This window comes from Larus michahellis, chromosome 6 (genome assembly GCF_964199755.1).
Source record: "Larus michahellis chromosome 6, bLarMic1.1, whole genome shotgun sequence".
NCBI lineage: Eukaryota > Metazoa > Chordata > Aves > Charadriiformes > Laridae > Larus > Larus michahellis.
Genome location: NC_133901.1, coordinates 2269971 through 2289934, shown reverse-complemented (window position 1 = coordinate 2289934; position 19964 = coordinate 2269971). Strand labels below are relative to the sequence as shown.

Sequence of the window (19964 nt, the reverse complement as noted above, 5' to 3'; positions counted from 1 at the left end):
ATACGTTCTTCTAAAAACATAGCCTAATGTCATCTCTCACTTTGACATGAGTTTGTTTTAAAAAAAATCCATCTCAACTATAAGTAAATGATCAATTTTACTATGACATCATTTAAACAAGGAGTTCCTAATCTTAAAATACCTTTCTGTCTTTCCAAGCTGTTTCACATTGACTTTGGGCACTTCCTCGATCACAAGAAGAAAAAATTTGGTTACAAAAGAGAACGTGTGCCATTTGTCTTAACACAAGACTTCTTAATAGTGATTAGTAAAGGAGCCCAAGAATGTACCAAAACAAGGGAGTTTGAAAGGTGAGCCCTTTGAAGTGTTGAACTTCCATCGTGTTTTGTACCTAAAATGCGCTTTGCTACTGGTGACCTTTAATAGTTAGTCTTCTTAATTGAAAAGTAGTATTTTAATTGGTTTGCAGTGGGTATGTTCTAATTCTTTAGTTGAAAATTATCCAACCACTTGTAAATCAGTGGTTACATGGCCTGAGCACTTACATGGCCTTTGGTTCATGAAATCTCACTTGAGCTTTGCAGGATCAGCATGCATGGGTATAAAGATAAATTTTTAAATATCTGAAATTTTTTTTTTAGTTAACACTTAAAATCCTCTTGGGATTGCATAGCTGCAAAACCCAAGAATTCTTAAACGTCAGGTGTAATGCACATCAGAGCCTTGCTGGTCACTCAGCAATACTTCTCTCTCCTATAGCTGCTGTGATACCAGCTCTTCAGTTGGCCTGTGTAGTTTGTGACATTGTGCAGAACCTGCTAAGAAATGAGAACTTTAAAATAGTAATAATAAATAAATTCCGTTGCTGTAGTCATTCCTAGTATCTGTCATCCCAGAGATCCAGTCTTTGAGAGGTTTCAATTTTGATCTTAATTTCATTATGTTGCGGGAGTGGAGACGGAGTTAAAGTTTTAGTGTTTGTCTAAATGCTGCAGTGAAGCTTTTTTGCCTTTTTTTTTTCTTAACGTAAGCTATTGTTTTCAGCATAAATGGGCATTTCTCACCCAATGTTGTGATACAGCAAATGCCCCTGGCTTCAGTGCATTCTCCAGAGTATCTCAGGAGCAACAGGTAGTGCCCGCGTAAAACTACAGGAGAGAAGTTCATCTCTGATGATAACCAGGAAAGTGCTGTTTGCCATAGTGTATCAGGAAATGTGCTCTGAAATCGGAAATGTCAGTGGCAATGACTAAATTGGCTCTGTGAACTCCCATAAACTTGTGTGGAATGCTTGCATGAATTGCAAATGAGGTTTAAGCCTAGAAAACCTGTCTTCGGTTTGGCTGTTGTGTTAGCCTGACCACTGCTGATTCTTACAGAAATGAAGATAACCTAAGTAGGAAGGTGAGGATATTTTTTCAGCAATGTTACAGTGTTCTTATTAGGCGACTGTCCAGTTACCTGAAAACTGTTTTGGAGGTGAAGAAGTAATACACATCTAATAGGGAAATACACTGAGCTTTTTTTCCCTATTTCTTCCAGGTTTCAAGAAATGTGTTATAAGGCTTATCTGGCAATTCGGCAGCATGCCAATCTCTTCATAAATCTTTTCTCCATGATGCTTGGCTCAGGAATGCCAGAACTGCAGTCCTTTGACGATATTGCGTACATTCGAAAGACCCTTGCATTGGACAAAACGGAGCAGGAAGCTCTTGAGTACTTCATGAAGCAAATGAATGATGCTCACCATGGTGGCTGGACAACGAAAATGGACTGGATCTTCCACACAATAAAGCAACATGCTTTGAACTGAAATGAAAGCAAAGAAAACAAGAACTGATAGCCCGCTTTGTGGGTACTGCACTGTTAAGACCCGTTAGCAGCAAAGACTGGTTGCATAGGAATTGCACAAACCACGAACAACATTAGAATTTATGGCAAGAAAAGAGATGAACTGTTCAGACAACTGTCGAAAAATAATGTAAAACAGGGTTTCAGATAGCACTAAAATTGTACACTTCAAAAATTAAGCTTTAGTATGATGTGTAACTTCATGTTATGCCTTAAGCCCAAAAAGGTAAACTTGGAAGAATGTTTCCTTTTTTCATTTGATAGGATAAATTAGAAGGGAAAAGAAAATAGTGCTAGCATGAACATAGAGTCCATCACACAGTACCTTAGATCTGGTACAGCAGGTAGAGGCTATGCTGGATTGAGAAGAGTGGAAAGAGAATTCAAGTGATAGCGAATATTTAAATGGAGCATAGTTTGAAGGGAAGGAGTTTTAAGGTCAAAGATCTAAAACCAATAGTGAGAGGACAGTGCCTTTTAAATGTGCTCAGAGGCATTAACGTTTACGGGGTTTAGGTGACCCTTTGATTTCTGGGTCCGTCATCTGCACAGTTTCTGAAAGCAGTAGGAAATAGGCCCATTCAGTGCGGTGTTTCTTCTGCTCAGTATTTCTAGGGGTGCAATTCATACCTTCACAGAGAAACTCCCTATCATCCCCAAAAACTGACTAACCTGGAAACTGAATGGTCAGAATTGGGTTTCGTGCAACAGAGAGTTGTAGTGTTCATCTTAGGTTTGCTTTAATCTAACTTGAACTGAATAGATTTTTTTCATACATGTTTTCCAGAACCTAAAGAAAGGTGAGTTATTAAAATTATTGAAAGATTATTTTTTTATAAAGGCTATTTATATAATAGGAACTATTATTAATATATATTCTTTATTTACATGATTTGTCCAATATTCACTCTTTTAATTTTGCAGCCCAGTTCTATCTGTCCAAGACTCCCGTTTCCATTAACGTCACTGAAGGTGACCAGATATACTCCTAGGACCAAATTCAACCCTGGTGAAAGAGGACACAAGTACCATTGAAGTAGTGGGAGATACACCCACTAATGCCAGAGGTGAACTTGGCCTAAGTCTCTCTTCAGGGAAAAAAAAAAAAAAAAAAATTTGCGCATCACTCTTCACATTACTGAAGTGATTTGCTAGCTATTCAAGGAACGTACATGTAAACCCTCAATCTTTGGGTCCACCGTTTCTCCTCTTTCTTCCTCCATTGGAAGCAGCTGTTTAATCCAGTAACAAATCCATCAGAAATAGCAATTTAGATTTTTTCAATATGATCAATAATAAGCAGTTCAGCATACAGCAGATACGTTGGCTAGCTCAAAGCATGTGGAGTTACCAAACATTTTATAGCTTTGTCTGTTTTGTGTGTGCGTGCGTGTAATATATTTGTAAATCTAGTTGTTGTCCTCTTAACACGATTATGATGCGTGCAATCAATTAAATTGGCATCACTTTTTGGAACTGTTCAGAGTACTGAGGATTTCAGATTGCCCTTATGCACAACTTCAGGTAGGACTGTTTATCTGATTATTAAACAGGTTTTTTAATTAATGAAGCCCGTGATTATGAGGGTGATGTTCACCCTGGCATTTAAAACTCGCTAGATTGGCAGCACTTGGAGTGAATTCCAAAGGTCTGGGGCTTTTGGGGGTTCAGCTCCTTCACTTGCAAACACACGCTGAGGTGCCACTCAAAAAGTGCAATACCACATGTAATATAAAATAAGCTGACAGCTGGTGTTAGATTAGAATATAAGTATATAAATAAACTGTACCTTGTGCAGGCTGTACTGATGAGGTAATGAGTGGTTGGCTTCATTTAGCAAATTTGTAATATATTAAAAATGTGCAATCAATTACATTATGAAAGACTTTGGGGATGGTAAAGCCAAGACTTTGGTCTTTCAAGACACTTTGATAGTCAAGATCCTGCAGTCGTTACTGCACCCGTGGATACTTGATGGTGTGGGGGGAAACCTGCTTTTGTGAAAACTACAGAAGTTCCAAGAATAGTATGGGGAATGGGAAGTTTTATTTCCATGGTTCTACTAAATATTTTGGAGTAGTCCAATAGACTTCCCATTACTCTTTTTTTATTGACTGTTACATATTCCTTTTTGTTCATACGAATATTTTAACTCTTGCTAACCTTGGTCGTACTTTCTAGAGCAAAATTACCTTTGTACGTATTACTTTGCAGTCAACACGCTCTAATGGTTTAGCTCTTTAAAACGTGGCTTAGTTTCAATTTACATTTAGTACACAAAATCTGAAACCCTGTTGGCTGTTAACTCTTAATTTAACTGAGTAAAACTTGCACAAATGCCACATTAGGTGCTATATATTATCCTTATTTATCTGGTATTGAAACAATGCTTTACCTCATTTATCTAAGAGATGGTCAGCCTTTTCCAGCCTGGATGAAAAGATCAACTCAAATTGGATGTTATGAGCCCCATTTCTTTTGTACTTTGCCTCTTCCCAGCCATTGACTTCTGTAAATACGCGTATAAATGTCTTTCAGTTCAAGCATAGTGTTCTGCACCCTTTTTGCACAAACAGAAAGGTATGAGGAATCAGGCTCTGTTTCCAAAAGTTACTGCAACTAAATGCTGTGCATGAACGTCAAATAGTAAAAGAAAGGAAACTTCACAGTGATACAGGCATAATATGATTTGGGATAACTACAGGCATAATATATTTGGGATAACATAATATAGGAAAAAAAAAAGTAGAAGCTGATGGGCTTTAAGCAGTTGTTCTTAAGTAACCAGGATGGGCATTTGAAAAACACTCTGCCAGTGTTTCAGGGGGGAAAAAAAAAATAATCTTTTTTTAAGCTTCAAAGCATTCAACCCTAATTACCTTATCCTGTTACGCCAGTTCTGTGCTGATGTAACTTCACTGCAGATAGTGGAGGTACTATTTGCTTACATCGGTGTAAATGAGAGGACATCCTCAGTATCAGAAATAAGATCTGCTTACGGACTGTCAAAGCACCTGTAACTGAGCTCTAGATTTTTACAGAGATTGCTTGGAATTTGGATTTTTTTTTTTTTGTTTTTATTATTATTCCCATCTCCTGGAGACTTGGAAGTGTTCCCTTTATTCTGAGAGTCGGATGCACAAAACACTAAGTAGCTTATGTGGAGCTTGAATTGAACCTAACCATCTCTGTAGTAGGGCTACAAAAATCCTGGCCCAGGGTCGGGCCGTGGGTTTTATTACAAAGCATTAAGAAATGGTGATTTAGTGAAACACAAATTTAAAAACAGTAACTTCTTCAGCCGTGAAGCTGTGTTTGATTTAATGACAGAACAGGCTGCTGCCAATTAGTTTTCCTTAAAAATACATTCTTTGCTTTCCTAAAGGTAGTAGAAAAAGCACCTGTACTGACTTACATACGCACACTTTTCTGTCCTGAAGGGGTGCATTAGTAGGTTTTTTTTCCTAGGTGAAACAGACTTTCAGTATAATTCTTTTTAAAAAAACCCCACATTTAAATAAAACCAAAATTGTTAGTGGTTTGGCATCTTGTGGAGAAGATAGACGCCTGCGTATTAAGGGCAATATAGAAATTACCAAGCTCGTAGAGAACTTTGTATGCGATGACCCTGCTCTTGGTGGTTTGGAGGGTTCTTTTTGGATGTTTTTTTTTCCAACTTGCCTTTTTATGTAAAATATTAAATGCCCTTTAGTGGTCAGTAGCCCATGTTTGTTGACAACTTGAAGGTATTTTCTTTGCTTTGTCATTTTAAAATTGGCATGTTCCAGTGTCTGTTCTTAATAATAATTGTGAATTCCTCCTGTTTTGCATGTCTGTACGGGTTGCAGACCTGGGCTGGACCCATTCAAACAACAACTATCAAAAAGCCACTTGAAATTATGATTTTGTTGGTGTCTTTGACATCTTTAAAATGCTTCAAGTTAATGAAAATGGTGTGGTATTACAGAAAGAATTGTAACTTGCTGCTTCTAAGACTCTTTTTTAAACTTCCACGTTTCTTTATCTTGTTTTAGTTTTACTTGAATGGAAGAAGAACCACACTTGTTTGTTTGTTGTTGTTTTTTTTTTTTTTTAAAAATACTATATAGCTGTGGATGTTGTTGCAGATTGTTGAATCCCAACTTAATTTTGCAATACATGTTTCATACAAATAATGAATTTGTATCTTTTTTTTGTGCTGAAAGCTGTCTCAGTTTAGAGTGAGGCTCTATCTGTCCAAAATGACGCGTAGCTCACCGCCCCTCCAGTTCATGTGGGTTTCGGGGTTTTTTTGTTTGTTTTATTTTGTTTTTTACATCTGTATTAATGAAGGGAAGCCAAATGGAAACTGGATATAGAAGTTTTCTATCTGCTTACACCAACCAAATCTATAGGTGCTCTCGTCTTCGAGAAATTCTGATTTTACTTTATGCTGACATAACCCTAATTTAATCAGAATCACTCTGGCTTGATATAACACTAATTTAATCAGAATCACTCTGGTTTTACAACAGCATATGAAATCAGAATTAGACTGTATGTGTAGTAAAGTTCCAGATTACTTATTCATATGATTCAGTATGAAAGCTGCTCTCTTAGTGAGAGGCGTGTTTACTAGCAGCCCAATTAAACACTAGGCAATTTCACTTTGAAATAGTCTTTATTAACTAGCCTTTTCAGCTATTTCCCATTAATAACTGTCATCTTGTCTGTAATTACTTTCATTCTTGAGACTTCCAGGATTCTTCTTGCTTGATCACTTAAATGGTTCCTCTTCCTACTCTTTCGTAGTATAAAGACTTGTTGAACCCAGACTCAGGAAAAACAGTTGTTGTTAATGTGCAGTCAGTATTCTTGATTTCTGAGCTTTATGGGATAGACTCCTCAACGGCTGAGGTCTTCCTGTGTTAGCACTCCTGACTCTAGGCCGGAGATGGATCCTCCTGTCCCTGCCTCTTCCCTTCCCTCTCCCCTAAACAGGGACATGCCTGTAGCATAAGAACAACATAAAATATTTGTAAGAGAAGATCAGTTGAAGCAATGCTCTGCCTGGACTTTGCAGCTAGTGTTCCTATTGATTTTCAGAAATGTGTCTTAAGTTTAAGTGTCCTTACTGTCACTTCTGTGTGTGCTGCAGTATTCCTTCCGCATAAAAAAGGCCAAAAATCACACTTCCTCTATCTTGACTTTTTCTGAAATTCTAGTGCCAGTTCCCCAGTAGCTATTAAACTGGCTTAGGAACCGTTTCGTTCCATGTAACTGCATCGATTTTGTTAGGAACTTCTTCCGGTGTTAAATTAATTACAGTTAAACCTGACCTAATTGTATTGCTGAAGTTACAGAAAGCCTAATTCAAGCAGATGCTGTTTTTTCTAAGAATCTTATGTCTGCTGTACTTTGGTCCATAAGAGCCAAAACACAGATATTCGTAGCTGCAGTCTCATTCTGGTTTGTTTCTTTGGTTTAAGTCCAAAGAAGCCCCAGGCTGTCCAAAGTCATCTTTCTGGTTCATCTGGGGCAGGGGAAAGAAGAGGAAGGGAGGAAGAGATGAATCCTCTTCTTCCTTTTCTACAGCCACTGTGGTCCAAATTCTTCATCTTCTCTTGTGACGATAAATGCATAATTCATCATCTGGTCGTATGGTATCATCCTTTCCCCTTACCCGCTCACACCTCTGCAAGTTTCAGCTGTGAATATCCACGTACGCTATCAAAATCCACTTCTCTGGTGGAGAAAAGGATTTAAAATATGTATGGCTGCAGTCTGGTGTCCTGGGTTCTCAGGCTTGAAATTTTGAAAGCAGTGTTGTCATTGCGGCTGGTACCGCAATTGCAAGAACTTTCAGAGAATCCTTGAGGCTGGCAGAGACCTCTGGAGATGGTCTGGTCCAGCCGCAGGGTCAGCTAGAGCAGGTTGCCCAGGACATCGTCCACTTGGGTTTAGAGTCTGTCCGGGGGGGGGGGGGGGGGGGAAGTCCACAGCAAACGTTTTTTTCATAATGTTTATATGAAATTTCTTCTGTTTCATTGCTTGATGTCCTTTCAGTGGGCAGCCGTGAGGAAAGCTTTGCCTGTCATCTTTACTCCTTTCCATCAAGTATTTATATACATTGACAAGGTGCCCCTTGAGCTTTCTCCTCACCAGCCTACACAACCTCAGCTCTCTCAGCCTCTCCTCTATCCCCTCCATCATCTTCGTGGCCCTTTGCTGGACCCATTCCAGTATGTCCATGTGTGGCTCTTACTGGGGAGCCCAGCACTGGTCCAGGGCTCCAGGTGTGGCCTCCCCAGTGCTGGGCAGAGGGGAGGGATGAAGGCTCAACTCCCTCCACCTGCTGGCAGCGCTCTTCCTCTGGCAGCCCAGGGTCTTGGGGGCATTTTGGATAAATAGAGCCCAGGAGGGTGTAATCTCTTGATGCTTATATGTCACTCTGTCGAAGCTAATTAGCAGTTACAGCTCTGCATCAAAAGGAGAGTATAAACACCCACCAGTGCTTAAATTATCTTTAAAAAATGAGACAATTATCTTGGAAATAACCACTATGGGGGGGGGGGAGGGGTGTTGCCATGTGTCTGTCATTCTGTAATAAAGGTCCTGTGGTAAAGTAGTTAGAAAGCAAGACATTTTTAATAATAACGGGCCAAAAAAGTATTTAAGATGCAGCAAGATGCATGTGTTGTCATACTGAGAATAGTCTTGCAATACTCTCTTTTAAACAAAAAACTTTTTTTTTTTTCCCCTTCTGCTCTGCTACTCAAGTAACAAAAGTTTGGCCGATGATACTTATTGTAGTTCGTGTTCATGGGAAACTGTAAAAAGTCTGCTTTTTATTTATCTTCGCAGTCTGTATCACATGCTGTTTATTAAAAAAAAAACCTACTTTTGTTTTTTATCACACTTTTGAGTGTTAATGTATATACTAACAACTAAATTAAAATACTATGATTGGTACACTTGTGAATTCTGACGTGAGAATTTGAGGCATCTTCAGTCTGGGGGGTGTGATTTGGGGTTGTAGCTCTTCTTTTGATAAAGGAGATGGAAATGGCAGGCATCAGTTAATTGGGAGGGGGGCAGAAATAGAATTTGCCTTATTTATAGCTGGGAAGTCCTAAGTGTAGGTGGTATTCATTCTTGTACACGTTGAACCTCAAAATAAATAACTTATTTCCTATGTGGGCTGTAAAAGTTGTGATAAGAGAGCAGAGGTTTTTGTTTCAGCTGGATGGTTTTAAAGCCCCCACTAAATCAATCTGGTTTGGTTTTTTTTAAAAATATCCTTCATGCTTTCATTACCAAAACTACATTTTAAAAACAAAACCAAACAAACTAGGTTGTATTTTTGTATCCAATAGGCATTTTGAAAGAGTAAGAAACATCTTTAGGAAATTATATATATATATATATATATGTATTTGCAGTATAAGAGCATGGGGCTGCAATGGAATTGCCTCTGTGGATGTGTTGGTCTCCTTTGGGCTTCAGTTGCTAACAAACTGTTATTGTGGGAGGGATTTGAGTTCTCTTGTGGAGAATTTCACTCTCTTGGAGAGACAAGGGACGTGTCAGAGTTTTTAATCAGGTCACTTCTACACATCTGTGTCCCCGGTAAGCCTTGCGTTTTGTATGCTGGTCGATTCTGTTTGAGATCCCCACTGCCCAGCTTCGAAAAGGGCTGCGTTCCACCAAGGGCTCAGTCTGCACGGGGTTCCAGCGCTGTAATTAAAGCTGGACATAAGTATCCTTACACTTGTTTTGAAGCTGAGCTCCAGTCTGGAGAGGGCAAATGAATCTCTGGCTAGTGATTTTTGAAGTAGGTAGTTCAATAACCTGAACTAACAAGTTCAACTTCTCTTTATTACAGCGCAAGGTGAGTTTTACCTTTTTCTCATAACTATGAAATGGTTCTGAGTGGTTGCTACCTGGTTTTAAATGCACAGGATGGTTCAGGGAAAGGAGATTGTCACTTCTTGTTCAAATACAAAATTTAGACTTTACTGCCATTCCCATGGTGTGATTTTTTTGTGGTAGTTCTATCCCCAAAGCATCAAAAAATTATGGGAAACTTGCAAAATAACGCTGGTGAAACAGAGAAATGACTTGCCATGTGGGCAACTTGCTTTAGTACGGGAATCTCAGTGAGCCCTTCTGACTTTCTGATCAGAAATCAGTCTGGTTTCCAGCCTCCGTTGGAAAGACTCGATCCAAAATCTGAACCCATGTAACAAAAAAAAAAAGCAGGAATACCGATGCTAGACAGGATATGTCGTTTACCTCCTGTATGGCCTTTTAAACACTAATGAATGTACCTTCAGCAAAGGTTATTTCATAAGCTACACTCAGTGCTTTCACTGAAGAAAGAGTTTACTTATTTCCGTAAGGATACATCCCTGCTAATTGAAATGAGCATCATCTGTGTTGCCCATTTAAACAATAAGGTGAATATCCTGGGGGCTTTTTTCTATCTACAGTTGGTTCTGGGGGATTAAAATCTGACCCGGAGCTGCCTGAACATCCTGAGCACGCAATGGTTTAGAAAACAAGTCTCATTTAGACTTTTCTGTCTAAAGCATTGATGACACTGTGTAATACCTGTGAGTTTGAAACGGATCTTCAAAGGGGCTCCTCCTCCGGTGTTATCCTTTCACGCCAGGTCTTGTCTCTCTGTCTGACATAGGTGCTGCTGGGATGAGCTGCTTTCTGTGGAGAAGAAACCAAATTAAAAGGTACAGAAGGTGTTTTGTGCTTTGGTCAGCCTGAGATTGTCTCACTGAGCAGGGCTGAATTCAAAGCAAAGCTTTGCTTTTGGGTTGTTTGGGTTTGGTTGGGGTTTTTTTGGTTGTTTTTTTTACTTTCCCTTGGCAAATAACGGATTTTAAGTTCTCATTACTGCCCTCCGCTGGGAACTGGGGAAAGTGCTTTTTTTGATTGTTTTTGTTTGGGTTTTTTTGGGTTTTTTTGAATATTCACATGGAAAACGTTTTGGTGACTAGAGGGAGAAATACGTGGGCATCACCCCTTTGGGTGGATAGCCAATTTATGAGAACTTAAAACACAAGCTGTCCTGCAGAAACCTCAGCTCCTGCGGCTGGAATCGACACCGGGGAACAAACTCAGCTGGGACACCAGGATCGTGTTTGATCAGTAAGCGGAGTATAATTTATGTATTTACTTATTTTTACTGATCACTGGAGCAACAACACTAGGGATGTGGTGGATTCTCTGCTAATTGAAAGCTTGATCTTGAAGTGAGGTAACTTCAGGCCAAGCCGGAGCAGAAGAGCTCAATTAATGAAACACCTGGTAAAAGGCTGGGATCTGTGTTAAGTCCATCAGAGAATGGCCTCCCTTGAGGCTTCAAAAGAAATGGCTTGTTTCTCAAAATAATAAGATGCTGTTTGAGATACTCTGCTCTGTGGGGAAATAGAACTTATTGCTCATTATTGTGGCATTAAAAAAAAAAAAGTGAGATGAAGGGGGGGGGGGGGAAGGGGGATTCTCTTTTGCGATTATAAACTTGGAACATTGTGAAAAGGGGGAAGTTGCTTATTTAGACCCTCCAGCCCTTATTTATAGTGTCTATGTATTGATTCTCCTATATAACAGCCTTAAGGCACGGCTGCTATGTCGAGGCCGAGTGAATTTGAGCTGCTTGAGGCTGGCGCTCGGGCATCCAACTGTCGTGTGTAGAACAGGCCCCTCCGTGGGGCGCTGGCACCGCCTGCCCTCCCCGAGACGCGTTGCCCTGTATGAAAACGGGCTGGAGCGTGAGCGGTAGGATGAGAGTTTGGTGTGTTAAATTCAAGGATAAATTAATTTCGGAGCCCGCGGTTGCTATGGCGACGGACGGGAGGGCTGAGAGGCGCCGCCGCGGCCCCCAGGGGGCGCCCTGCCCCGCCGCTGGCCCCGCCCCTTCCCCCGCGGGGAGCGCCGCGTCCGGGGGCGGCGGCGGTGGCGGCCGGGGGTCGGTGGCCGGGCGCGGAGCGGAAGGTGAGTCCCGGCGGGAGGGGAGCGGCCCCGGCCTCGCCCGCACCCCCGGGAGCCCGGTGGCCCCGCCGGCGACCCGCCTCCCTCCCGCCTTTCGCCCCGCCGGGCGCGGCCCCGCGCCCGCCCCCATCTTAGTCCCGGCCCCGCCGCCATTTGAGGCGCGAACCCGCCGCCCTGAGGCGAGGGGCCCGTCCCGCGCCGAGCCAGCGGCGACTGACTCACGCTGCGGCCGGCGCTGAGGCGGGGCCGGGCCCGCGGCGATCCCGGGCCCGCTCCCCGCCGCCTCCGGAGCCTGCAGCCTGATCTCGGGGCCGCCTCCGCCGCGCTCCCGCCCGCCCTTCCCGCTCCGGCCTCCGCGCGGGCCGCCGCCGGCTCGGCGGGAGCTCCGGGGATCTCGCGGTTTATGGCCTTCACGAGCCCGTCTCCACGAGAGATGTGCCGGGGAAAGCCGCCGGAGAGGAGTAACGGGCGCTGCTGTCCCGTGGGCCCATCCGCGGGGAAAAGGCCGAGCCGCCTTAACGGGGATGAAGCTCGTTATCGGGGTGCTGCGGGCTCTCCCCTCCCAGTCGGGAAAAGCGAGGAGGGTATTTGATGTTCCTAGACTATGATATAGTATCAAACCCCCTGTTTTTTCCATGTTATTCTCCCCTGAAAATAAAACTTTAATTCAGGCAAATTTCATCTCACGAGGAGAGCGTTTACCTGGTATGGGACCTTTTTTCCTGCTGTCACCTCTTGATAGTATTGGCTTTAGAACTCCCTGGGCCCATAAGCGCTCTGGTGTTACGGTAGACCACAGCAGATCCCGTGTTTGCAGCCCTTCTTCAAAACTATTTGGGTCAATATATAGCTCAAGTATTTTTGGTGTCGTCTCCATCTGTTTTTCTGTTGTCAGAAGCTGCCAAGTGCAGTGAAAGCCAGCTAACCTGGGACGAAAGGAAAACAAACACTCTAATGCATCTACCTTATTAATTTTGATAACTCCAAATCGAAGTTAATATCAAATTTTTAATGTTGTTTTTTAGCTTCAATTTCCATAGCTTCATTCTTTGTAACACTTGTGTATCTGGTTCTGGTTTTTATTTTTTTATTTTGTGCTCAAGTTTTAAAGCATTTTAAAATGCTGTCGCTCCGTAGATGAAAACCTCAAGCTGATGTATTCGCTGCGTTTGGAAGCTGTCCAGCCACCAGCTTCTTAGCTGCTCTGCCTGCTGAGACTGAAGCGTCTAGGATTTTTGGTAAGAGAGCATGACTTTTGTTGGTATTTTCAGCATTAAAACTTTACCTGAAGGGCTGCGCCTCAGAATATCTGGCCTCTGACAAAAGGCAACAGGGTGCTGAAAAGCTGCCGTGTAGGTTACACCGAGTTACCTGAGTGCATGGAGTCTGTCTTCATGGTGAAACTTCTCTCGTTCCAGGGCAGGAATATGAAACTGGACTTCAGTTCTTGTGTACGTTTCATCTTAACTGTAACAAAATGAGCTGGGGGGCAGGAAGGGGGAGTAGGAAAAACCCTCTTGTGCTTAACATGACATTTTCAAAACATTTGTATTGTTTCATAAAGTAACGAAAGATAAACTGCATCCAAACAAGTCTGCCTAATGCTTGAATGTTTTCACTTTACAATTAATTTAGACTGTTCAAAATGAATGAACATCCTAAAAAGAGGAAAAGGAAGACTCTACACCCCTCTCGATATTCAGGTCAGTCTAGAGCTTGACTTAGGTGCACTTCAGTAAGCTTATTTTTTCCTCAAAATAGTTACTTTGTTATGAGCAGGGACTGCATGTGCTAATATAGGGAAAACCAGTAACATAAAGGGTGGGATAAGAAGTCTTGGTCGGAAGGTGTTGAGTACACGCTCTGCCCGCTCTGCTGTTCAGCTGCTTTCAGTCTGAACAGTTCTGTTCTGTACTCCCTGCAAACTGGGAAACTTGCTCAAGCTGCAAAGCGAAGAGGATTCTCATACACAAGGGGAGGAATTTTGTGAAAGCTGGGGTGTCCGGAAGCATTCGTCACTGGCCAAACTGTGCTTCTGTCACTGTCTTCAGTGGGAGTAAAGTTTGATAACAATTGTATCTGAGACTCCAAACATCAGGGCAGCAGCTAAAAGTCATAAATCACAACAGAATGTTGTGAGGCCAGCACAGAATGCTCCCAGCACAAGAAGTAAAAAGGCAGCAGTGAAGAGAATTTTGGTGCACACTAAATGCGTATGTAGCTACAGCAGTGTCTTAGTATTAAAGCCTCCCCGCCCGCCTTTTTTTTTTTCTTCTAAGATTCTTCAGGTGCAAGCAAATACATAGACAACAGTGGAATTTTTTCGGACCACTGCTATAGCGTCTGTTCTATGAAACAGCCAGATACAAAGTTTTCTGAAAACAGAGGTAAGACTACATGTTGACGTCTTGTTCTGCAATTCTTTACTAAGCCTGTCATGCACTTATTCATAGAAGTAATATAATACAAACTTGTGACTTCTGAGCATCGTTGTGAGCTGGTGCGCCTTAGACTGGTGGAAGGTTTAATTCCTGTAACTGAAATCCAATTTTCAAAGTAAAAAATGATGATGACTAAAAGGTCCTTCAATTTTACAACATTTATAATGATGATTCTTTATCTAAACATCTGCTAGCTAGGTAATGTAAAGCTGATGTAAATAATCTAAGAGTTCAGATGGAATTTACCAGCAATTGCCTTGAGCTGCATTTGTACTTAGGGAAAAGTACTTAACAGATATTTTTATAAAACATCCACTAGTGTATGTGAAGTTTAGCAGTGCAAATGTGAGGGTGGATTTTTGTTATATTTATTTTTCTTTTCACTCTAATAAATTAGCTAGCAAGTCTCCAGAAGATTTAGAAAGTATTATATATTAAAATGCAAAGTCCAGAAATATTTAAGAATATTTTTTTAAATCATGTCTTTCAAATATCAAGTTTTCATTTAAGGATTTTTTTTATTCCATTATAATCAACTGACTATTTTCTGCTGAAATTTTAAAGTCAGAGTTGCCACATTTTGAATTTGTTTGTTGTGTTCTGTATGTATGGAAATAATTTCTAAGGTATTTATTGTTGCTTTCTTAAATGTAGGTTATGATGTGATTATAAAAATAAATTTATGCAACTAGAGTAAGTAAATAGTATTTAAGATGTATGGTTAAAGAATCGTGACGATGCTAGTGATAGACAGACAATGACAAGAAGATCCTTCTCTTCTCTCCGCAGGTAGATTCCACAGTGCTGTGCAGAGCCTAGACACAGACGATGATGGGAGTCCAGTGCATGCTGGGACCTCTCACTGGAGCGGGTCCCATTCAAACGTTGTGGGCTTGCACTATACGGACGCTAAAAGGAAGGATAAAGGTAAAGGTAAATGTGGATTTGCAGCTTGGGTGCTGGGAAGCTGGAGAGCCTGACTGCTGGCTTTTAATGTCACTTTTGCTCTGACAGAAGAGGCAAAGGATTTGTAGTTTACGTTATTTATTTGATAGTTAACCATAATACATAGTCTGGCTGGGGGAAAATAACTGCTTTTTGCATTTCTAAGATGCTACAACTAACCGAAAAGGTAAATATGAACCCAGGTGTTTTGCAGGGTTGTTTTTAACCTCTTGTTTTTATTATCTATTTCTTCCTGCAGATAAAGGTACTAATAATGGAATGTGCAGAGACTTATGTGATTCACCTATATTCAGTGACAGCCCTACAGAAGAGGAGAAACCTCTTGATATTCAAACTGTAGAAATTTCTACAACAGAAGTGAATGCTGTAGAAGTTCACGATATAGAAACACAAACTGTGTCGCCCGAGAAGCTAGAAGCTGAGGACCTAGAGGAAATCCCTCTGGAAACCTGTAAAATCTTTGAGAAGAACCAGGCTTTGAATATCACGGCTCAACAGAAATGGCCTTTGCTGAGAGCCAACAGCAGTGGCTTATACAAGTGTGAGCTCTGTGAGTTTAATAGCAAGTACTTTTCTGATTTAAAGCAGCACATGATCCTGAAGCATAAGACGTGTACAGACACTCACGTCTGTAAAGTTTGCAAAGAAAGCTTCTCCAGCAAAGTGCAGCTCATCGAACACGTAAAACTACATGAGGAGGATCCGTACATCTGTAAATACTGCGATTACAAAACAGTGATATTTGAGAATCTGAGTCAGCACATAGCAGACACTCACTTCAACGACCACCTTTACTGGTGTGAGCAGTGCGATATGCAGTTCTCCTCCAGCAGCGAGTTGTACCTGCACTTCCAGGAGCACAGCTGTGACGAGCAGTATTTGTGTCAGTTCTGTGAGCACGAAACAAATGATCCAGAAGATCTCCATAGCCATGTGGTGAACGAACACGCGTGTCGGCTGATAGAGTTAAGCGACAGCTATCATAACAAGGAGCGCGGACAGTACAGTCTCATAAACAAAATCAGTTTTGACAAATGCAAAAACTTCTTTGTGTGCCAAGTGTGCGGCTTTAGGAGCAGGCTGCATACAAATGTCAACAGGCACGTAGCGATTGAACACACCAAAATATTCCCTCATGTTTGTGATGACTGTGGGAAGGGCTTTTCAGGTATGTTGGAGTATTGCAAGCATTTAAGCTCTCATTTATCTGAAGGGATTTATTTGTGTCAGTACTGTGAATATTCAACAGGACAGATTGAAGACCTTAAAACTCATTTGGATTTCAGGCACTCAGCAGACTTGCCTCATAAATGTACCGATTGCTTAATGAGGTTTGGAAATGAAAAAGATCTTTTAAGTCATCTTCAGATACATGAGACGGCTTGATTACTTTCATTCCCTGGAATCAATTTGTTAGAAATTGAATTAATCTCCAGTCACTAAAAGGTGATATTAAATACGATTTTAACAGCAATTATACAATTCTAATGTTTTTCTCTTTATATCAGCAAAGCATGTATAACAGCTTGGTGTTGTGAATTTCCTTTCCTAGGGGTTTCGGTAGAAATAATCACATTTACAGTGTGATGGATCAGATTCTGGGGGGAGGGATGGTGGGAGTAGTTGCATGTTGTGATAGCAGTTCTGATGGTCACCCCGCGCTTTCACGTCTGATGTACGAGAGCAGCTCTCAAGTTTAAAAAGGAAAAAGCCAACATCTAGTTCCATGCTGAAGTAATGCCATACTGATCGAACTGTATATCCAGCTCGTGTTACCCTCTGTGGCAGCAGGTCATGGTGCTGATGTTTAGCGAATTGCACCAGCCTGCCAAAGATAAAGGTGTTCCAAAAATTCCCAGGCATGGACGTCTCCAAATTCACATACCAGCTTGCATTTCCCACCGTGTATGCTTGATAAGCTTTTAAAATTGTCCTTTTTTTCTCTTGGGATACATTCCAACCTCATCGTTCATTTTCTTTGTTCAGTGTTTAATTTCAGCTCCTGTCTGTGGGACTGTCCAACAATCTTCTCTTCCACGCATTTACTACAGACCTCCCACATGATTTTTGTCTCCTTTATTTACCTTCGGTTCCTATCTTTTAATGCACCAAGGAAACACATACTACTTTTTTGTGGATTGGGACACATTTTAGGGATAATTGTAAGGGAATTTGCAGAGTGATCCAGCTGAAAATGTACAAAGAGCGTTACTTTCGTATCTGAAACCCTAATTTAGCTCTCGCTGAAATGATGTATGTCACCAGCCTCATTTAGAGCAAGCTTCTATTAGTTTATAATTATATTATTATAAGTCTGTATATTTATAATTAGCTTCCCACTGCTACTAATTTGAGGACAGTTATTTTAATTCTCTAAATTTCAAACTTCTCCTACATGCTGGCTTAAAACTACTAAAATGTTGTTATCACTTTCAAATGATTTCACACATCTCTTCAGATTAGTGCTGTCCTACCATTATAATCGTTAGAAGTGAATTTTTATGATTCATTCTGTATCTGTATTTCTGAGTGGATCCTTGGACAGATAAAAATAAGGGTGAGGTCATTTAGATTGTGATAGTTACCAGGCTGAAATTACCCATAAATTAGTGGTGGAGTGTACATTTCTTTCTGCATTGATTGTAAATTTGTAATGTAAGATTGTCTAACGCAAGCTTTGTATAGATATAATATTAGTGTATAAAACATTTCTTGATCAGTGGGATTTGGTGTTACCAGCTTCAAGGCATGCAAGGGTCTTTGCATTTGACTTTTAAAGTTAAGGATCAAAATTGGCTGAATATAGTCAACCAGTTAGCGTACATTTCTTTGTAGGAGGCGAGACCATTTTTGTGATTTTGAAATGCTGATTTAATACTAAATCTTTTATTGAAAAGGGCAACCTGATGGTGTCCTGACTGCATTTTATTAGTCTGTTGTATAGAGAATGAATGTCTGTAGTAGAACCGCTGGTTTCCTATTTTGAAAACATTCATCTTGGCTGGCTTAAAATGGTAGCAATGATATAGTTAACAAAGCACTAATAAGAGTCATTTTATATATGTAAAGTTAATTTTGCTCATATGGGTATAACTGAGAGGGGGGAATGCTGGTTTTCTTAAAACCCTTGGTGACGACACGCAGGTGGAACGGCACAGCTGAGCTCTGGAGAGAAAGCTGTTCCAGGGGACAGTGACAAGAGGTGGAAAAAGGACATTCAAAAGAACCCCAAAAAATAAGTAAGTGGGCTTAAGAAGTGTGTATGTTTGTGTAGAACAGCATTGTGTCCTGTACAGGAAAGCTGGTCTCCTGTCAAAGCACGGAGCCCTGTGATACAGAAAACTTGCTTGTTGACTCCTGAAAGCCTTTGTCTCGCTTTGACTTGTGTTATTTCTGATCTCTAAACCAGGAATGAAAAGAATACCCCGTAGGAATGTTATGAAGCCAAATAATTTCTAACTAAAATGTGCCCCATGGTGACCCTAATGAGGAATATATTCCAGTTTGGCTTAGGTTGGATTTTATAAATAAGGGACTAATGTTAGTATTTTCGTTTTAGTATCCATCAGAAAGTAAATGGAAATGTACAGGAGTAGCTGTTCTCATTTTGCCTTAGCAGGAACACAAGTAGGATATTGGCGTCCACATGATGAGCATGCTGAAACAAGTAAGGTATTAAGTAGTAGAAAAAAATAGGTAATGAGTGGAGCCTGTCTAGAAGTTGGAAGGCCTCAAGGAATGACTGCGTGCGTCAAGGACAGTGTGTTGTTCCCATTGAAGGAAGAGAAGAGTTTGGTTTATTTATGTGAAGCGTGTACGGGGAAGGTCAGTGCACTGACATTGCTGCTCCGAGGTGAACTGGGAGAGAGCACGTGAATGCAGCTGCTCCGACACTGCCAGAGACTTCGATCGCCTTTTAACCCTGTCGCTGGAGCAAGTCATCTGTCTGGAACGAGAGGAAGGATCTGTATTCATTGAACTATGCCAATATTATTATTATTTTTTTTTTCACCAAGACAATAAGTGTATCAAACTCATTTACTCATTACACAGATACCTGCAAGGATCGTCTGCTTCAGGAACACTAACTAGAAGCTACACAAAATCACGAGATAGGTTTGGGAAGTATTTTGTATTTGGGAGCAATTTGTATTTGATTCTTTGCTTTTCAGACTCCCCCCGAGCCTTTTGGATAGATGTGCGTCATGTATTTCAGCTTTTTTTATATGAATGACTTTGTTGTCTTAAGAACAAAATTATTGCAAGAACTTAAAATGCAACGGGTTAGTAATTCTCAAATAGTGTGTCCTCTGTAATGCTTATTAAGTGTCACTGATTTTCATTGTCCGCGGTTGTCCTCATTTTCCTACGCTCTTTCACGGTGCTGTATCAAACGTATAAACTATTTGGTGCTTTTGAACTCCTGAGTCCTTGGCGTTTGTTGTTTAAGTGGACTCTGATTAAAAGGCGGGTTGGACTAGATGACCTTTTAAAGGTCCCTTCCACCCCAAACTGTTCTATGATTCTATACGATTCTATAAACCATGCTCTTGGCCGGCTGTGGAGTGTTGCCATTGTTTCTGATCCCCCTCGCAGGGCCTGCGGAGAGCCTTCCCCACCCCCCCTCCCCGGGGCCCAGGGGGCTGTTTCCCGGTCTCCATTTCACGAGCAGCCGCTCCTCCTCTGCCCTCGCTGAAGATGGCGGCCGCCCCCCGCCTCCAACCCCCGTCGGCCCTCACTAAAAATGGCGACCACGCT

The 19964-nt window shown here is 41.2% G+C and overlaps 2 protein-coding genes and 1 long non-coding RNA gene across 24 annotated transcripts in view; 2 read left to right on the top strand and 1 right to left on the bottom strand.

The window, feature by feature from the left end:
- Positions 1 to 2811, top strand: part of PIK3CA (phosphatidylinositol-4,5-bisphosphate 3-kinase catalytic subunit alpha) — a 40197-nt gene extending 37386 nt beyond the window's left edge. For 5 of the 7 annotated variants that reach the window (XM_074590335.1, XM_074590336.1, XM_074590338.1 and 2 more), the window contains 2 exons: positions 160 to 311; positions 1504 to 2811. In XM_074590335.1, coding sequence (XP_074446436.1) covers positions 160 to 311; positions 1504 to 1774 — 423 coding nt within the window. In that variant the 3' untranslated portion in view covers positions 1775 to 2811. The remainder of the gene's footprint in view (positions 1 to 159; positions 312 to 1503) is intronic. The other 2 variants (XR_012587451.1, XR_012587450.1) reach the window with 1 other exon arrangement.
- On the bottom strand, positions 80 to 12643 carry LOC141744447 (uncharacterized). Its single transcript, XR_012587454.1, has 3 exons — positions 12502 to 12643; positions 10405 to 10512; positions 80 to 1770 (listed from the first exon to the last, which is right to left on the bottom strand). It is a non-coding gene; the product is annotated as an uncharacterized LOC141744447 (long non-coding RNA).
- Positions 11721 to 19626, top strand: ZNF639 (zinc finger protein 639). Of its 16 annotated transcripts, none has more exons than XM_074590353.1 (8): positions 11721 to 11802; positions 12937 to 13037; positions 13435 to 13502; positions 14079 to 14186; positions 15030 to 15167; positions 15445 to 16374; positions 18351 to 18445; positions 18823 to 19626. In XM_074590353.1, exons 3-7 carry the CDS (start codon positions 13445 to 13447, stop codon positions 18443 to 18445), a joined length of 1329 nt encoding a protein of 442 aa, XP_074446454.1. In that variant the 5' UTR covers positions 11721 to 11802; positions 12937 to 13037; positions 13435 to 13444; the 3' UTR covers positions 18823 to 19626. The 16 variants fall into 16 exon arrangements, with proteins under 16 accessions (XP_074446454.1, XP_074446452.1, XP_074446447.1 ...); XM_074590351.1 differs by having other exon boundaries at positions 15030 to 15173; XM_074590354.1 differs by having other exon boundaries at positions 11735 to 11802; positions 12903 to 13037.
- Positions 19627 to 19964: the final 338 nt, after the last annotated feature.

Coding starts and splice junctions, on each gene's coding strand:
- ZNF639 (XM_074590341.1), top strand. CDS start 13,445: ATGAATGAACATCCTAAAAAGAGGAAAAGGAAGACTCTACACCCCTCT. Junction 13,503..14,078: donor ACACCCCTCTCGATATTCAG/GTCAGTCTAGAG, acceptor TTTTCTTCTAAG/ATTCTTCAGGTGCAAGCAAA. Junction 15,174..15,444: donor AAGGAAGGATAAAGGTAAAG/GTAAATGTGGAT, acceptor TTCTTCCTGCAG/ATAAAGGTACTAATAATGGA.